Source organism: Chiloscyllium plagiosum, unplaced genomic scaffold (assembly GCF_037043375.1).
Source record: "Chiloscyllium plagiosum isolate Xiang-an unplaced genomic scaffold, Cpla_swu_hap1 HiC_scaffold_1, whole genome shotgun sequence".
Lineage (NCBI taxonomy): Eukaryota > Metazoa > Chordata > Chondrichthyes > Orectolobiformes > Hemiscylliidae > Chiloscyllium > Chiloscyllium plagiosum.
Genome location: NW_028270139.1, coordinates 93,087,975 through 93,108,662, shown reverse-complemented (window position 1 = coordinate 93,108,662; position 20,688 = coordinate 93,087,975). Strand labels below are relative to the sequence as shown.

At 41.0% G+C, this 20,688-nt stretch overlaps 1 protein-coding gene across 2 annotated transcripts in view; it reads left to right on the top strand.

Moving 5' to 3' along the window:
- Positions 1-20,688, top strand: part of map3k1 (mitogen-activated protein kinase kinase kinase 1, E3 ubiquitin protein ligase) — a 130,343-nt gene that overhangs the window by 66,749 nt on the left and 42,906 nt on the right. For both annotated transcript variants that reach the window (XM_043689029.2, XM_087988960.1), the window contains exons 7-10: positions 2,507-2,628; positions 6,933-7,014; positions 11,248-11,398; positions 11,713-12,003. In XM_043689029.2, the coding sequence (XP_043544964.1) occupies positions 2,507-2,628; positions 6,933-7,014; positions 11,248-11,398; positions 11,713-12,003 (646 nt within the window). The remainder of the gene's footprint in view (positions 1-2,506; positions 2,629-6,932; positions 7,015-11,247; positions 11,399-11,712; positions 12,004-20,688) is intronic.

Genomic DNA, 20,688 nt, shown 5'->3' with positions numbered 1-20,688 from the left:
CATAGCTTCCTCCTTTCATATTGTCGGTTACATCCCAACAGATCCAGGGGATGTATCAGCCTTTAACCCCATTGCTTTCTCCAGTGATTAGATCTGTTTATTTGCCTGACCCATTAGCTGCTTGACTTAGTGTTTTTGGAATGCTGTTACTGTCTTTGACTGTAAAGACTATTGCAAAGTATTTATTCAACTGCTTTGCCCTTTATAGGTCCTCATTAGCATTTCCCAACCTCATTCCCTTATAACTGTAATTTCCTTTAGACATCCCTCTTCCTTTGTATACATTTAAGAAGGTCCTGCTCTTTTTTTTAAAATTGCTTGCTAGTTTACTGTCAGTTTATTTTCTTCTAGGAGAAAGTGAGGACTGCAGAAGCTGGAGATCAGAGCTGAAAAACGTGTTGCTGGAAAAGCGCAGCAGGTCAGGCAGCATCCAAGGAGCAGGAGAATCGACGTTTCGGGCATAAGCCCTTCTTCCTGAAGAAGGGCTTATGCCTGAAACGTCGATTCTCCTGCTCCTTGGATGCTGCCTGACCTGCTGCGCTTTTCCAGCAACACATTTTTCAGTTTATTTTCTCCCTCTATTTCATGGTTATCTTTTGTTGGCTGCTTTTAATAAATATTTTTATTGAAAAAAGATCTTAGGTCTTTTACAAAATTACAAAACCAGTACAAAATAGTGTGACCACTGTACAATATTAAAGCATTTTTTTATTGGCTTTTAAAACTTTCTAAGTTTCTTTTCTTTCAATTTGATGCAATCCTTCACTTACTTGGTTAATAATGATTCTTTTATTTCATTCCTAGCTTTCCCCTTCCTCAATGTATATCTTGAATTATCAGTTATTTTCTTAAATATTTGCCATTGTTCCTCAACTATCTTTTACACTGAAGTTCTTTTCCCAGTCTGCTCTACTAACTTTGCCTTCATTCCTTTGTAATTACCATCATTTAAGTTTAGCAGAGTTGTTTTGACCCCAGTTTTCTACTGTCAAACTGAGTGCTAAATTCTACCATGTTATAGTCACTGTTCTCTTAGGGAAATTTTACTAAGACCATCTGTTAAACCAGCTTCATTACATACTACCAGATTCAAACTGACCTGATCCCTGGTTGAATCTATAACATATTGTTCTAGGAAATGGCCCTGAATTCTTTTTGGCTTCTTCTGCTAATTTGATTTTCCAAATCAACATGAAGATTAAAATTGCCCTTGATTTATGTGCTGTATTTTTACATGCTTCATTATGTCTTGTTTTATTCTTGTATCCTCCAGAGCAACTGTTGTTATGGGGCCAATGGACTACTTACACCAATGTTGTCTTTCCCCTTGATAGTCTCTTACTCTGATCACTTTTGGTCCCCTTATTTAAGGAAAAAGCTTTTGTGGCACAGTGGTAGTGTTTCTGTCTCTGGGTCAGAAGGTCCACAATCCCTGCTCCAATGGTGTGCCATAACATGTCTGATCAGGTTGATAAACAAATGTAAAGATTCACTAGATTGATCTTGTTTATGGAGGGATTTTTGCAGAAGTTGAAAAGGTTGGGCCTGTACTCATTAAGTTTAGAAGAATGAGAGGTGATCTGATTCAAACGTGAAAGTTTCTTCATGAACTTAATAGGGTAGATGTGAAGATATTGTTTCCCTTTGTGGGAGAGTTTGGAGCCAGAGGGCATAACTCAGAATAAGGGAGGAAACAATGAAGATTAACTTACGAAATATAATTCCTGGATGGTTATAACCTCGCCACCTTTTGAATTTCTTTCTCCTCACTTTAGATTAGAGATGCTTGAGGAATCCAGCATTTGTTTTACGTTTATGAAATATTTTTCCTTCCATAAGATGGATGAAAACAAACATTAAATAATGAAGTTTTTTTTTAACTCTGATGGTTAGAGTGTGGAGTGTGCTACTGCATGATATAATGAAGCAAATAGCAAAGATGTATTTAAAGGATAAATGTCAGATAGGCACATGAGGGAGAAAGGATGAAGGACAGTGTACTCGTAAAGTAAGTATTGGCAGAGACTTGTTGGACTGTCCATGGCTTGTTCTGAACTCTAAATTTTAGGTAATCTGATCATAAGTGTGACTTTTGGATGAACTATCTCTCTTCAAACAGATGTTTGTTTAATCTGTAAACCAGAGCTTTGTTAATTTCGTTCCTCCGTATTTGGAGGATCACTAGTTATTAGCCTCTGCCAAATCCAAGTTGTTATGAATGGATATTCAAACTCATGAGCTGCAAATGGCAGTGTTTGAAGACCAACTCCTTTCTGTGCTCATTTACATGTTTTTATGGACTTGGGCATGTAGAAGTGGGTTTTCTTAATTTTATTGCATTAATGTATTAATGTCTGCAGATTGTGAACTATCCATATTAATAAAAATATTGATTTTGTAACTGCTCCTTGAGATTGTGTTGTGTACTTAAATGACTTACTTTGAAAAAGATTTAGAAATTTCTGAACCACATGAAGCTTAACACAAGATTGTTTTGCTCTTTTAGCTTAAAAGATGAAGAAGAACAAATGTGTCCTATTTGTCTACTGGATATGCTTGATGAGGAAAGCTTGACTGTGTGTGAAGAAGGCTGTAGGAATAAACTTCATCACCACTGCATGTCAATCTGTAAGTTTTCAGGGATTTTCACTTCTTTTTATGTTCTGCTGATTTTTTTTTTTAGTCATTAAAGCTTCCAGGCTCTCATTGTCCATGACTGAACTATTTTGCTGCACTAGTAAATCATGGACTTGTTACTATAAACAGGTTATTTTTGAAGCTGGGGCTATTTATTCTGGGAAACCAGGTGGATTAGTTGAAACTTTTTATTTCACTCCTTTGTGTCCAATCATTATTTCTATTTATAAAAGTCCATAATTTGAATATTTCTGTTAATATATTGTCACTTAAACTTCGTTTCCTTTCATTACCCTTAATCAATTTGCTTTTGTTTTTGGTTGCTTGTTTTTAGTCAACATCTTTTGGCCCTTTGACTTTTGATACATGCCTGACATCGTGAACTGATCTGGAAGACCCTTGCACATTTTATTTGAAGTGAGAATGGTGCAAAAATCTTCTTCGCCTATTTAATTTTGTGCGGAGTCTATGCTTATCAACAGCATTGATCACTTCCTAGAGACCAGGTTTATCAATTTATGTACCTAGAAGAAAACCTAGCAGAGATTTAAGGGCCTGAATTGTTTTCATAATGACATTCTTCATTCTTTATGGGATATGGGTGTCATTGAAAAAGCCAACATTTGTTGCCCAGCCTTAATTGCCTTTGAGTTGTTGGCTTACTACGCAAGCCAGAGAGAAGTTGAGTCAGTCGCATTACTGTGGATCTGGAGTATGTTTAAGCCACATCAGGTAAGGATGATAGATTCCTTTTCCTAAAGGATATTAGTGAACAAAGTGGGTTTTGAGTGTGTACTCAAACTACTGGATGTGTGCTTGATGACACACTTCACCCTCAGCAGCCAAAAATCTGAACAAATCAATCGGACACCTATGGGCTCACCCGTCTCCGGACTCCTAGAAGAAGCAGTGATGCAAAGACTAGAGCAAACAGCCCTCCCAAAAATCCGACCCAAACTTTAGATCGGGTACATGGGCGACACTTCTGTAATTAACAGAACAGAGCTTGAGAGCACAGACCAGATTATCAACATCATGCTCACAGGGACCAAATCTACAAGAGACAAGGAAATTAACAACCAACTCCCATTCCTAGATGTGATTGTAGAAAAACACAGAATGGGAAATGCACAACAAAAGTACAGAAAAGCTACGCACGGATCAGATCCTGAATTATAATAGCAGCCACCCAAGCACACGAGAAGTTGCATTAGGACCCTTCTCAAAAGGGCTACAATACACAGCAGCACTCCCAATCTGCAAAGTGAGGAAGAAGAACACCTTTACAAAGTGTTTGCCAAGAACAGATAACTTCATCCACAGATGCCTGGCAGACAAACAATGCGATGAGGACATGCTATGATCCAACACACTAACCACTTTACCTTTTATATTTAAAAAAAATGCCTTTGAACTGAGTGTCAGGCTTGTCTGACTACTCTGATTCATAACAGCACATAAACTGACAGCCAAGTTCTGACAACTTGCCAGAACAAAATACCTTATACCCATCATATGCAGGCCAAACATGGTGTACAAGATTCCATGTAGGGGCTACATGAAGCACTGTCTATAGGACAAACAGGCAGACAACTACCGATCTGCATTAATGAACACCCAACTAGCCACTAAACGCCACGACCAGCTGTCCCTAGTAGCTAGGCACACAGGCGACAAGTACCACAAATTTGAGACAACGCAACAATAAAAGGACAAACCAAACGCAGGACAGCCAGGGAATTTGTAGAAGCATGGCGCACTCGCACAGAATCATTGACCTCAACCACAGGTACCGACTACTGCAATGAACAATCGGGACTGGCAACTGGAAGCAGCAGGAATGAGACCAAATACATTTCAATCAACACAGTACAGCACGGAGTATGTCACCTAGGAAGGGAACAAAACATCTGCAAACTAACTTCCCAAATTGGCAAACATACCCACAACGACTACAATGTCTTTAAAACTTAAAGACGTAGTTGTCCAGAATCCGAAAACAACAAAATGAGATTGTTACCTATTGGAACATTTTTTAAAGAAAGCTTGATGTTTCAGTTATCTTCAGCAATGTTCTAAAGAGGTCAAAAGACTAAGATGTAAGAGCAGAATTAGGTGTTCATCCCATTTGAGCCTGATCCACCATTCAACCATAGAGTCCTACAGCACGGAAATAGGCCCTTCAGCCCAGCTTGTCCATGCCGACCAAGCTGAGTTCCATTTGACTGCATTTGGCCTATATAACTCAACCCTTTCTACCCATGTATCTGTCCAACTGCCATTTAAATATTGTAATTGCACGAGCCTCTACCACTTCCTCTGGCATTTCGGACTATATATGAACCACCAGGCTAATATGTTTCTAGAGCCCAATCTCTCATCATCCCGTAACCTTTGATCCCCTTACTAATCAAGAACATAGATTCTGTCTAAAATACACTCATACGCTCTGACTTGGCTTCTACTTCTGGCTGAAAAAATGTTTCCTCATCTCAGTTGTAAAGGTTCATCCCTTCATCCTCAGTCTGCGCCCTTGGGTCCTAGTTTTTCCTACTGATGGAGACATGATCTCCACATCCACTCTTTTCTCAGACCTCTGTGTTCTGTTAGTTTCAATCAGATCACCCCTCATCCTTCTGAATGCTATCAAGTACAGACCCAGAGACTTCAACTGCTCCTCCATGTTAGAAGCCCTTCGTTCCTAGAATCATTCTTGTAGACCACCTCTGGACCCCCTCAGCTCATTCTTCTGAGGTATGGGACCCAGAACAGTCTCAGTATTCCCAATCTGGTCTGACCAGAGTCTTATGCAGCCTCAGCAGTCCATCTCTGGTCTTGTATTCTAGCTCTCTTGAAATGAATGCTAACATTGCTTTTCTAACTGCCAACTGACCTTGCATGTTAATTGTAACATAGTGCTGAACCAGGACTTCCAAGTTCCTCATAATTCAGATTTCTGAAACCTTTCCCCATTTAGAAAATAAACGTGTAGACGATTCTTCCTACCAAAATGCAGAACCTCACATTTTCCCACATTGTATTCCATCTGTCACTTCTTTACTCACTCTCTCCTCATTGTCCAAGTCATTCTGCAGCTGCACCACTTCCTCGAAACTACCTGTCCCTGCACCTATATTTGTGTCCTCTGTAAACTTAGCAACAATGCCTTCAGTTCCTGCATCCAGATTGTTAATATATAACATGAATAGTTGTGGTTACACCCCTGCAAAAATCCACTATCATCAGCTACTGGCCTGAAAAAGACCTTGTTATACCCACAGGCTGCCTTCTGCCAATCAGCCAATTCTCTGTCGGACTTATCCTTAACACCATGGGCTCTATAGCCTCCTCTGCAACATTTTGTCAAAGTCCCTTGGAAATCCAAATTGATCATGTGCACTGGCTCTCCTTTGTCTAACTTGCTGATATCTCCTCAAACAATTCTAATAGATTTGTCAAGTATGACCTCCCCTTGACGAAGCCATGCTGACTTAGACCTATTTTTTTGCTATACACTTCAAAGTACTCCACAATCTCATCCTTAATAATGGTCTCTCAAATCTTACCGGAGGAGAAAGTGAGGACTGCAGATGCTGGAGATCAGAGCTGAAAATGTGTTGCTGGAAAAGCGCAGCAGGTCAGGCAGCATCCAAGGAACAGGAGAATTGACGTTTCGGGCATAAGACAACTGAGGTCAGGCTAATTGATGTACAGTTTCCTGTCTTCTACCTTCCTCCCCTCTTAACAGAATAGCTAATTTAACACCCCTTTATCAGCTGGAGCTCTCCCGAAGTCCAGCAATTTCTGAAAGATCAAAATGTTTCTACAGCTTCCTTAGCTATCTCCTTCAAAACTGTTGTAGTCCACCTGGACCAGATGATTATCCACTTTCAGACTTCTCCCCCAGCACCTTTTCCTTAGCTGTGGCCACTACACTCACCTCTGCCCCTGATTTTTGAAGCTCTGGAAGGCTGCTCGTGTCTTCCAATGTGAAGACCGATGCAAATAATCCATTCAGTTCCTCTGCTTTTTTTTTTGTTCCCACTATTACTTCCTCAGCCTCATTTTCCAGTAGTCCAATATCCACTCTTAGCTTTTTCTAAAATAGCTCTTGCAATCATCTTTTATTTATATTTCTGTCATCTCGCCTGCTTATTACTTTTTTCTTTTTTAAGCTTTTATTTCTCCACAGATGCTGTCAGAGTACTTCGATTTCATTTCAGAATTCCAGATTCTGAGTTTTGTTTTTGTTTTATGTTCAGCAGTGTATTTAGTTATATTGGATTTTATTCTAGGGGCTGAAGAATGTAGAAGGAACCGTGAGACCCTGATCTGTCCTCTTTGTAGAGCCAAATGGAAGTCCCGAGAACTGCACAGGTAAGAAAACTGCTTTGTAATAAAGGTTTAAACTACTCTGGTTATGAGATGTTGCATTTTTAACTTTAAATCTTCGAATGGATATTGTAAATTTACAATTGATATCTGGATTACTCCTGGTGCTACGAGCTAGTGAAGGTAGGAATAGGAGGATAGAACACATGAACGCATGGCTGAGGAGCTGGTGTATGGGAGAAGGATTCACATTTTTGGATCATTGGAATCTCTTTTGGGGTAGAAGTGACCTGTACAAGAAGGACAGATTGCACCTAAATTGGAAGGGGGCTAATATACTGGCAGGGAGATTTGCTGGAGCTGCTCAGGAGGATTGAAACTAGTAAAGTGGGGGGTGGGATCCAGGTAGATGGTGAGGAAAGAGATCAATCTGAGACTAGTACACTTGAGAAGAGAAGCAAGTCAAACAGTCAGGGACAAAACAGAGAACAAGGTAGGACTAATTAATTAAACTGCATTCATTTCTATGCAAGGGACCTAACCAGGAAGGCAGATGAACTCAGGACATGGTTAGGAACGTGAGATTGGGATATCATGGCAATTACAGAAACATGGCTCAGGGATGGACAGGACTGGCAGCTTAATGTTCCAAAATACAAATGCTACAGGAAGGATAGAAAGGGAGGCAAGAAAGGAGGGGGAGTGATTGTTTTTGATAAGGGATAGCATTACAGCTGTGCTGAGAGAGGATATTTCTGGAAATACATCCAGGGAGGTTATTTGGTGGAACTGAGAAAAAAGAAGGGGATGATCACCTTATTGGGATTGTATTATAGACCCCTAATAGTCAGAAGGAAATTGAGAAACACACTTGTAAGGAGATCTCTGTTATCTGTAAGAATAATAAGGGGGTTATGGTAGGGGATTTTAACTTTCCAAACATAGACTGGGGCTGCTATAGTGTTAAGGATTTACATGGAGAGGAATTCAAGTGTATATAAGAGAATTTTCTGATTCAGTATGTGGATGTTCCTACCAGAGAAGGGGCAAAACTTGACCTTCTCTTTGGAAATAAGGTAGGGCAGGTGACTGAGTCCATGGGGGAGCACTTTGGGGCCAGCGACCATAATTCTATTAGTTTTAAAATAGTGATGGAAAAGGATAGACCAGATCTAAAAGTTGAAATTCTAAATTGGAGGAAGGCTGATTTTGAAGGTATTAGGCAAGAACTTTCAAAAGCTGATTGGGGGCAAATGTTTGCAAGTAAAGGACGGCTGGAAAACGGGAAGCCTTCAGAAATGAGATAATGAAAGTCCAGAGGAAGTATGGTCCTCGTAAGGTGAAAAGAATGGCTGGTAGGTATAGGGAATGCTGGATGACTACAGAAAAGAATGAAGCATATGTCAGGTATAGATAGGATAGATCAAGTGAATCCTTAGAGTACAAAGGTAGTAGGAGTATACTTCAGAGAAATCAGGAGGGCAAAAAGGGGACATGAGGTGGCTTTGGCAAATAGAGTTAAGGAGAATCCAAAGGGTTTTTACAAATACATTAATGGACAAAAGGGTACATAGGGAGAGAATAGGGCCCCTCAAAGATCAGCAAGGCAGCCTTTGTGTGGAGCCGCAGAAAAGGGGGGAGATACTAAACGAGTATTTTGCATCGGTATTTGCTGTGGAAAAGGACATGGAAGATATAGAATGTATGGAAATAGTTGGTGGCATCTTGAAAAATGTCCATATTACAGAGGAGGAAGTGCTGGATGTCTTGAAACGCATAAAAGTGGGTAAATCCCCAAGACCTGATCAGGTGTACCCTCTAACTCTGTGAGAAGTGATTGCTGGGCCTCTTGCTGAGATATTTGTATCATCAATAGACAGAGGTGAGGTGCCGGAAGATTGGAGGTTGGCTAATGTGCCCCTGTTTAAGCCAGAGAACTATAGACCAGTGAGCCTGACATCGGTGGTGGGTAAGTTGTTGGAGGTAATCCTGAGGAACAGGATGTACATGTATTTGGAAAGGCAAGGACTGATTAGGGTTAGTCAACCTGGCTTTGTGCGTGGGAAATCATGATTGAGTTTCTTGAAGAAATAACAAAGAGGATTGATGAGGGCAGAGTGGTAGACGTGACCTATATGGACTTCAGTAAAGCGTTTGACAAGGTTCCCCTTGGGAGACTGGTTAGCAAGGTAAGATTAGATTAGATTCCCTACAGTGTGGAAACAGGCCCTTAGGCCCAACCAGTCCACACCGACCCTCTGAAGAGTAACCCACCCAGACCCATTTCCCTCTGACTAATGCACCTAACACTGGGCAATTTAGCATGGCCAATTCACCTGACCTGCACATCTTTGGACTGTGGGAGGAAACCGGAGGAAACCCATACAGACAGAGAGAATGTCTGTGTGGAGTTTGCACAGTCGCCCAAGGCTGGAATTGAAGCTGGGACCCTGGTGCTGTGAGGCAGCAGTGCTAACCACTGAGCCACCGTGCCACCCAAGATCTCACGGAATACAGGGAGAACTAGCCACTTCAGTACAGAACTGGCTCAAAGACAGAAGACAAAGGGTGGTGGGTGGAGGGTTGTTTTTCAGCATGGAGGCCTGTGACCATGGAGTGCCACAAGGATCGATGCTGGGTCCACTTCTTTTTGTCACTTATGTAAATGATTTGGATGTGAGCATAAGAGGTATAGTTAGTAGGTTTGCAGATGACACCAAAATTGGAGGTGTAGTGGACAGCAAAGAAGGTTACCTTAGATTACAACGGGATCTTGATCAGATGGGCCAATGGACTGAAGTGGCAGATGGAGTTTAATTTAGATCAGCGTGCTGCATTTTGGTAAAGCAAATCTTAGTGGGATTTGTACTCTTAATGGTAAGGTCTTAGGGAGTGCTGCTGAACAAAGAGACCTTGGAGTGCAGGTTCATAGCTGCTTGAAAGTGGAGTTGCAGGTAAATAGGATAGTGCAGAAGGCATTTGGTATGCTTTCCTTTATTGGTCAGAATATTAAGTACTGGAGTTGGGAGGTCATGTTGCAGCTGTACAGAACATTGGTTAGGCCACTGTTGGAATATTGCAATTCTGGTCTCCTTCCTATCGGAAAGATGTTGTGAAACTTGAAAGGGTTCAGAAAAAATTTACAAGGATGTTGCCATTGGAGGATTTGAGCTATCGGGAGAGGCTGAACAAGCTTGGGGCTGTTTTCTCTGGAACAGTTGGAGGCTGAGGGGTGACCTAATAGAGGTTTACAAAATCATGGATAGGATAAATAGACCCATTCTTTTCTCTGGAGTGGGGGGAGTCCAAAACTAGAGGGCGTAGGTTTAGGGTGAGAGGGGAAAGATTATAAAAGGGACCTAAGGGGCAAACTTTTTTTCACGCAGAGGGTGGTACATGTGTGGAATGAGCTGCCAGAGGAAGTGGTGTGGGCTAGTGCAGTTGCAACATTTAAAAGGCATCTGATAGGTAAATGAATAGGAAGGGGTATGGGCTGGGTGCTGGCACGTGGGACTAGATTGGGTCGGGATATCTGGTCAGCATGGATGAGTTGGACCGGGAGGGTCTATTTCCATGCTGTGCATCTCTATGACTCTAATAGGTTATATCCAGTGAAAATCTGTTCATGGTATTGTTGAGGTCTAAGAATGCTCCAGATTCCCATACAACATTGCATGAAAGTCCTTCCTGTTCTGTTCTAGATATTTACTGCTAAAAACATTTGCTGCATCTATCAACTGTTGCCAAAAATTTAGAACATTAGCCTTGTCAGGGTACAGAAAAGGATTCTTATTAACTTGATGCCAGTCACCACTTTACTATTTTATTTAAGGCTAAAGGTGATATATCTATGTTTGTCAGAGATTTTACATGGCTGTTGGTATCTTGAAGATGCATATTAATTGTCTAAAATCTGAAATCATGGTGTTTAACTAATCCATCAAGTATGACCAGTTATTACAAATGAGTTTCATAATTCTTAATCAACTAATTAAACGCACAGCACTACAAAAACATTTCTTCCTCCCAGTGGTTTACCTGTAGCTTTCCCACATTTTGAATTAAATTGTTTTTGCAATCTTGGGATTTTAACTAAATGTTAGTACTGTAACAGGGCTTTTGAAGATTTGATTTCCTTTGATTTCATGAACTGCAAAATTGGAGCTTGTGTGCTTAGAAACCATTTCCTCAACTAAGGATTTTAATAAAATCTTAATTCATTCCATGCTTTCTTCATTGTATTTCATAATGCCATTTTATACGTTTTCCTTTTAAAAGCCATGAATCTCAAAGTTCAGTGCATAATCAGACTCAGTCACTGGAAATAGATCCACAAAGACGGCAGCAGGACAGCAACTTCAATCTGCGTCATTATGGAGTTCAGCAAATTCCACAAGGTTATAAAGAGTTGGCAGAACCCTGGATTCAGGTAAGGGCTTTTGAAACTTAATTGTTTTGCACAAGGGCAGTTATTGCTTATGTTGGGAACCTCAAATGAAAATTAATCCTTATGTGCTACTGTGAATTTTTAAAACTTTCTCTTTTGGTACCTTATCTTTGAAATTCTTCTTCAAAGTGGTGAACTGTTTATCAATAATAGGTTTACCATGTACAGTTTTTGGTTGACATTACTTTTCAACAGATGAATTATTTTCTTTATTCAAATGTGTCTTGTTTAAAAATGGAAGCAATTTCAAACTGCATGCTTGATCTATTGCTGTAATTCTGTTTTTTTTTATTTAGGTATTTGGAATGGAACTGGTCAGTTGTCTCTTTTCTCGGAACTGGAATGTACGAGAGATGGCATTAAGGCGACTTTCACATGATGTTAGTGGAGCCCTGTTGTTGGCAAATGGTGAGATTCGTACTGGAAGTTCCTCCAGTAATGGAAGTGACACTGGATCTAGTAGTCTTCCAGGAGCTAATGGATCATCTCCAACTGATCTCCCAGGAGACGTGGTGGTGGAGTCATGTTGCAGTGTACTCTCTATGGTCTGTGCTGATCCAGTCTACAAAGTATACGTTGCTGCTTTGGTAAGATACAAATAATTTCGTATCTAAAATGCAATACAATGTTGTTTATACAAAATGTTTAATCTTTAAGTTGTTGAACCTGGGCAACAATTTAATGGAACATAGAGCAGCATAGTACAGGCCCTTCAGTTCTCAGTGTTGTACCAACCTTTTATCCTATTGTAAGATCAAACTAAACTACATACCCTTCATTTTACTATCACCCAAGTGCCTATTCAGAAATTGCTTAAATGTTGCTAATGTATCTGACTCTACTACAACTGCTGGCAGTGCAAACCACACACCCACCACTCTGCGTAAAGAACCTACCTCTTACTTCTCCCCAAACCTTCCTCCAATCACCTTTAAAGTTATGCCTCCTCATGATAGTCATTTCCACCCTGCGAACATGTCTCTGGCTATCCACTCTATCTATGCCTCTCATTTATCTTATACATCGCTATCAAGTACCCTCTCATCCTCCTTTGCTCCAGTGAGGCTCCCTCAACCTCTCTTCATAAGAAATGCCCTCCAGTCCAGGCAGCATCCTGGTAAACCTCCTCTGCACACTCTCTCTAACGCTTCCACATCCTTCCCTCTAATGAGGCAACAGAACTGAACACAGTATTCCAAGTATGGTCTAACCAGGGCTTTATAGATCTGCTGTATAACGTTGTGGCTCTGAAACTCAATTCTCCCCACTAATGAAAGGCAACACACCATATACAGCCTTAACAACCCTTTCAACTTGGGTGGCAACTTTGAGGGATCTGTGGATGTGGACCCCAAGATCCCTCTATTTCTCCACACTGTCAAGAATCCTGCCTTTAGCCCTGTAATCTGCATTCAAATTTGACCCTCCAAAATGAATCACTTCACACTTTTTTCCAAGTTGAACTCCTCTTGCCACTTCTCAACCCAGCTCTGTATCCTGTCCATGTCCCATTGCAACCAACAATAGCCCTCTACACTATCATAACTCCAATCTTTGTGTCATCGGCAAACTTACTAACCCACCCTTCCATTTCCTTGGCCAAGTCATTTATAAAAATCACAAAGAGGGGTCCCAAAACAGATCCCTGAGGAGCACCACTGGTCACTGAGCTCCAGGCTGAATACTTTCATAGAACCCCTATAGTTTGGATACAGGTCATTTAGCCCAACGAGTCCGCCTCGACCCTCCAGAGTAACCCACCCAGACCCATTTCCCTGCTCTATTATTCTACATTTACCCCTAATGAATGCACCTTGCCTACATATCCCTAAACAATGTGGGAAATTTAGCACAGCCAATTCACCAAACCTGCACATGTTTGGATTGTGGGACGAAACCAGAGCACCTGAAGGAAACCCACACGGATGCTGGGAGAATGTGCAAACTCCACAACGGCAGTCGCCCAAGGCTGGAATCGAACCCAGATCCCTGGCATTGTGAGGCAGCAGTGCTAACTGCTGAGCCACCCTGCCTGTATTTGCTGCCACCCTGTGTTTTCTATGGTACAGCCAATTTCTGTATCCAGACAGCCAAATCTCCCTGTATCCCATGCCTCCTTATTTTCTGAATGTGCCTATCATGGGGAGCCTTATCAAATGCCTTGCCAAAATCCATATACATATCCATTGCTCTACCTTCCTCAATGTGCTTTGTCGTCATCTCAAAGAATTCAATGAAGCTTGAGGCATGACCTGATCGTCTCAAAGCCACGCTGACTATCTCTAATCAAGCCATGTTTTTCCAAGTAATCATAAACCCAGTCTTTCAGGATCCTCTCCAATAATCTCTCCACTAACGACATAAGACTGACTGGTCTGTAATTCCCAGTTATCCCTATTTCAAATCAAACAAATCTGCAGTTTGACTGCACAGTTTGCTCAATTGGGCTAGATTATTCAAATTAACTTAAAAATCTAAATGGATGCAGATGAAGTGTACTGCAATTAAAATTACTCCCCCCTTGATGTTTGGTGACCAATTTGAAGTTATATGCTTATTGTAATTTCATTAATTTTCTGACTGGTAGGAAGGGGGGCATTATGTCACCCATTTTTGGTACTTTGAACTTAATTTTTTTGTAGTTTAACTATTGCTTTGCTAAATAAACAATGATGAGAATTGTTTAACATAACAGGCAGAAATTTAACTTATTCCTGTGACATTTGTTTTTAGTCTCTTAGTTTACTCAAGGCATTTTTGCTTTAATGTTAATTAGGTTAATGTCTGTTTTAGAATAACGTTTTTCAAATGCAGAGTGTATTTTAGTTTCTGGATTGTTCCCCTTTTGTCAGTCTTTTTTAACATGCTCCATTTCTTTATTTGATTTTTATTTTCCTGTTACAAAACCATTGTGTAAATCAAAATTTTATGTTTTATGGTTCATTTCATTACTTTGTTTTCACTTATGCCCTTACTATATTGAATTTAACCTTTCGCAATTGTTCACTTTTTTTAATTGTGGTGCATTTCCATTTATCAAGTATTCAGATTTGCTAAAAGTAGAGAAAATTTAGTTATGTAGTAAGCCTACAAGACAGGAGCACAAGTAGGTAATTCAACCCTTCCAATGTGCTCTGCCATTGTGCTATCATGACTGATCAGAAATCCTCAACTCCATTTTCCTGTCTTTTTCCCATGTCTCTTTCCCATGTCTCTCGATTCCCTTACTGATTTAAAAACTTCTCTAGCTCAACCTTGAATATACTTAATGACTCAGCCCTGATGGCAGTCTGTGATAAAGAATTCTAGAAGTTCACTCTCCTCCAATAGAAGAAATTTCTTATCTCTGTCTTAAATGGGTGACACCTTTATTTCTGAAATAATGTCCTCTGGTCCTAGACTGCCCAACAAGGGGAAGCAATTTTTCTGCATTCAAACTGCAAAGACCCTGAAGAATCTTGGATGTTTCACTAAGATCACCCCTTAGTCTTCTAAACTTCAAGGAATGCATGCCTAACCTACTCTACCTCTCCTCGTAAGACCGTCCCTCCATTCTCAATATCAACCATGTGAACCTTCTCTGGACTGTTGCATAGGAATGTGGAAGATAGCCACAGGAGTCGACCACTTGATTCCTGGAACCTGTTCAAAATGATCATAGCTAATCATCAAGCTCATACCCTCATCCTGCCATCTCCCACATCCCTTAATTCCTTTAGGTTCAAGCTATATTTACCTCCTTGAAAATACATACTATACTGTTTTGGTGTCAGCTACTTCCTGAGGGAGTGAATTCCACAGGGTCACCACTCACTGGATGAAAAACATTCTCCTCTTATAGGTTCGAAAAGGTGTAACCGTCATCCTTGAACTATGACCCCTGGTTCTGGACTCGCCAGAATCAGGAATATCCATCCTGCATGTAATCTGTCGAGCCTTGTTGGAATTTTAAAGGTTTCTGTCAGATTCCCCCCATTCTTAACCCCAGTTAAGAATGCAATCCTAACCAACTGGATTGCTCCTCATAGGTCATTCCTGCCATCCCAGGAATAAATTTGGTAAACCTTGGAGGCACTCCTTCTCTAGTAAGAACGTCCTTCTTTGATATGGAGACCAAAATGCACACCATATTCTAGGCATAGACTTATAAATGTCATGTGTAAGTGCACTAAGGTATTTCTGTTCCTGTACTCAAATCCTGTCAACATGACCAACGCATAGTTTGCCGCCTTTACTGCCTGCTGCACCTGTGTATTTGCTTTCAGCAACCTTTGAACAAGAATACCCATGTCTTGAATATTCCTCTCCCTCAGTTTACATCCATTCAAATAACAATCTGCCTTTCTGTTTTTGAAAAAGTGGATAACCTCACACATCACTACATTTATATTAAATCTGCCTTGCATTTGCCTACTCTCCCTCTGCCTGTCTAAATCACATCGCTACATGTCTGCATTGTCCTCACAGCTCACTCTTCCACCCAATTTTGTCTCTTGCAAATTTTGAGGTGATGCATTTATTCCCCTCATCTAAATCTATAACATAACATTATGGACCAGTGCCCCCATCCACCTTCAAACCATGTCAAGAAGATAGGCGAGCGAGAGTACTGCAAATGCTGGACTTCAGAGTCGAGAGTGTGCTGCTGGAAAAGCACAGCAGGTCAGGTAGCATCTGAGGAGCAGGAAAGTTGATGTTTTGGGCAAAGGCCCTACATCAGGAATGAGACTGGGAGCTTCAGGAGTGGCGAGATAAATGGGAAGGGGTTTGAGGCTGGGGGCGAAGGTAGCTGAGTGCAATAGGTGGACGGAGGTGGGGGTAAAGGTGATAGGTCGGAAGGAAGGGTAGTGCACATAGGTGGAAAGTAAGATGGACAGATGGGACAAGTCACGAGGATGGTGCTGAGCTGGAAGGTTGGAACTGGGGTAAGGTTGGGGGGGGGGGGGGGGGGGGGGGGGGAGGAAAATGAGGAAACTGGTGCAATCCATATTGATGCCATGGGGTTGGAGGGTCCTGAGGCGGAAGATGAGGCATTCTTCAGCCAGGGGAGTCGGGTGGTAAGGGAGTTGCGACAGAAGAGGCCCAGGTCCTGCATGTCCTCAGCAGAGTGGGAGGGGTATACTCTGATAATATCTGGAAGGAATCTTTTGCTAACAGTAGATCCTCTTTCATGTCAGTCGAGTAAAATGTAAAGTTGCCTTGGGTCTGCACTGTCATTACAGAGAGACAACTGGTAGTGGTTTAATCTGAGGATCTTATGCATCCGACAAGGGGAAGCATTGACAGAACTTAGTAGCTGTAGCATTATCTTTCAGATGCTGTAATAGATTAAATCCAGACCCTATCTACCTACTTCATAGATCCACGTGAGCAAAACTGACATTCTCTTGACTGTAGTAACAATCATTAGGATATCAACAACGTGCACTGTCTCAGCCCCATACTTAAGGATTGGCTGGCCTTGAGGGGGCCCAGAGGAGGTTTAGTAGATCATTCCAGGGATAAAGGGCTTGATATGAGGTAAAGTTGGGGAATCTGGGTTTCTGCTCAGTGGAGTTTAGAAGGACGAGCAGGGGGATCGCATTGAAACTTAGGAACCTGGATAGTGTGGACATGAAAAAGATGTTTCCTCTAGTAGGAAAGATTAGAGGCCAAGCCTCAGAGTAAAATGATAATCCTTAAGAACTGAGATGAGGAATTTCTTGATCCAATGGGTGGTAAATCTGTGGAACATATTGCCAGAGAAGGAGGTCAAGTCATTGAGTGAATCTAAGATAGAGGTTTTTTATTAGTAAGTGGGTCAAGTGTTATGGAGAGAATGGGGTTGAGAAACATATCAGCCATGATCAAATGTCAAACCAGACTCGGTGGTCTGAATGGCCTAATTTTGCTCCTGAACGTTATGGTCTTCTGATCATTATAGAAGAGTCACACTCTAGTAACTCTTCTTGCTTGAAAAGTTGATCAAAGTTAGCTTTAACAGGAAGCTTCTGATGTCCTAGTCTTTAAATTGATTCAGGATGGCACTGGAGCATTAGGGCTGCATGTGGGAACTCTGAGGCAGCAGCAAACACAGCACCACCTTGTGGTGACTGAAGACAGCGGCAACAGGGACACCCTCCCTCCTGGCATTTGGGGATCGCAGCGGCAGCAAAACTCCTTCAGTGATCAGAGGCAGTGGTGGGGATTTTTCAAGACAGCGGTGCTGTCAAGGTAACACTTCAGAGGAGGGTGGCTGCACCAGGACTCTTGGCAAGATGGCAACTCTGGTCTGGTGTCAGAGCCAGGGACTTTTGGTTACAATAGAGCCAGAGTGGGAACCCCTGGCATTTGTGAGGTGGTGACAGTGTGGAACAGAGCTGGGACTGTGAGCATCACAGATGGTGGCAGCAGTGGAGCTGGAGACTCCTGGCCATAGTGTAAATGTAGGTCTAGCACGGGACGTGGCATTAGTGGTGGTGTTGATGAGGTGGGCCCAGCAGCGAAGCGATGTTGCCTACAGAGTGGCAACTGCAATGGTGATGGGGTGGTGGCACTTTGTTATATCTTTTATCCTTTTTATTCTTAAAGTATTCAAAATACCACTGGATTGTGGCAACATCCATTACTATCAATTTTGGTCAGAGAATCCTCTCAATTTCCAACAAGCTTGTCAAACAGTTTCCCTTTTGTAAATCTACGCTGGTTATGTCTAATCAGATTATTATTCTTCAAATATCCATTTATCACATCCTTCATAAAATCTAACATTTTCCCTAACGTTGATGTAAGGCTATAAGTTCTATAATTCACGTTTTTCTGTCTCACCCCTTAATGGGTGACATTTTGTAGCTTCAATTTGCAGGAATCATTTCAGAATTGGTAGAATTTGGGAAGGTCATTACCAATGCATCCATGTCTGCATTGCTGCCATCTACGACCTCTTGGAATGTTGAATATCTAGTCTAAGGAACTTATCAACTTTCTGTCCATTAATTTCTCCAGTCCAACTTCTTATGAGCCTTACTACTTCCTTGAATGCCTCATTCTCCCTAGTCATTTGGGCCCCTAATCCTGAGTGATTTCTTGTATCTTCATCAGTAATCATTTGGCTTCTCTGCCTCTTCCTCATTTGTAAGTTCTCCTGATTGTAATGAGCTCCTGTTAATTTTGGTCAAAAGCTATTTTTTTTTTCTTTTTATGTGCCTTTAGAAGCTGTAACAGTCCATGTGTTTTTTTGGATTTGCATTCATATTACTGAACATTTTGCCTGTCATTATGTATCACAGGCAAATTCATGAACACGAGACACTGACTCTCATCATTTTGTAAAGTCCACTATTAATTAACTACTTGACAGTTGTATTTGCTGTTATAATGCTATCCTTCAGTGGATGATGACACCAGAAAGCAATTGTCATGTATTTTTTAAAAAAGTTTTTGTCATTTGTTGATTCTCAAAATGAGTTAGTGTGGAATTGTTATTTTTCAGGGAAATTTAGATTTTCAATTCCAGAGCATTCTGGGGAATGGAAATCTGATAATACTTTGATCAGTGTACAAAATTAACCTGTGGTTTATTCTAGTTAACGTATATGACACTGCAGGTCACAGTGCCCTCTGTGTCGTGGATTTGGAAGTTAGAAACCTTCACGTGGACAGTGTCTGTGTTGGCACATTGGAAACTTTTAAAAAAAACATTTTAACTATTGATACGGTTGTCTGGTGCAAGGTTTCTTTGGTGCCGGACTTGCAGTTTCACATGAACTGCAGAACAATGTTGTAACACTCAATTTAAGAATCTACTATTAGACATGAGCAGTTTGCTTTTTACGTTGATACTAGTTCATTTGTAATTTCAACAAGTCTTCATTTCACTTGCTGCCCCTAAGCGGCTTGGCACATTTGTTTCCACAGTTCAATGTGCAACAGGCAAGCATTCTTTGCGTTTAAAGGATGGTGCACTTGGATCACATGATAAAAACTTTTTGTGTTGAGAATCTGAAGAACTGGCAAACCTATTTTTGGTATAAGGATAGATCGTCGGAACAGTGGAAGTATTGTTTGGATTTCCAAGGCATTAACTATGGTTCCATATGATAGGTGGTTATTATCATGAGATGGATAATTGGACCAGCTTCAGATAATATGCCTGCAAAAGTAGGGCAGAGGTTGAATTTTAAGTCTATTTTGAAGAAAAGTAATCAGATTCAATGTTAATTTTGTTTCTCTGCCCAGACATTGCTTAAGAAACTCAATTTATTTGAAATTGGATACAATGGAGTAAGCAGTTTCACCCCTTGATTATCCAAAACCCTTCGACCACTATGTGGCACAAATCCAAAAGTATTCCTAGCTGATGTGGATAAATGCAGTCCCAACAGCAGTTGAGAATCCAATGCCATCAGAACAAAGAAGACAGCATAATTGTCTGACTCAGCAGTTGCTCTTCTGCTCGTGAGGCATAAGACCTTTTCTTCCTTGGGCTATGGCTAATGTTGATAGTTATATGACCTCCAATAGATGGAAAAAGTTAAACTCTTCTTACCTCTTTAAAGACCCGACTTCACAGCAATGATATTGCTCTGTAACATTTTTGGGATATCTGTTCATCAGATTTGCAATAGGATGTGAGGGTATCTTGGAGTGTTGTAGCAGAGTGTTTACATGTTAACTTCTCTGTAGTCTTTCAGCTCCTGTGCCATTTTTCTGATGAAACCTTTGTCACAGCTCCAAGGACCTTCATTGGTTGAGCCAAATTGCTTTTGCCCTTCATCTTTTGCAATTCCTTTCATTTTAGTACTTCCTACAGGTTGATTTATGGCATTCTTCTCTGGATCACTGCTTGGGACCATCACATTCCTGTGCCGTGTCACAAGTGTCTTCTTGAACCATGATGAAACTGCCACCTGACTCCAGTAGCCCTGCGTTCCCTCTGGAAGAAAAGAACGGTTATTAGAGTCTCTCTAAAATATTTAATTTACAACACATGGTGAAAAACTTGGGCTAAATGACTGTCTTCTGCACCTTAACAATGTGATTTGTTGGATATAATGTGCTTTGTTATTCCTCTTGCTTCCTTGACTTTGAGTGCTGTTCACACCTGTTCGTTTTGGAATGGCAACAACACTAGTTAGTTTTTCTTCAATACCTGATCATTTCTGCCCATTATCAACTTAACAAGTATTGTCTACTCATGTTGGTCTGAGGATATTTTCTCTAGCAAGATGGTCAGTTCTGAAGACACTTGGGTGATATCCTGGGAAATGGCATGTGAGGCCAAAGATCGATCA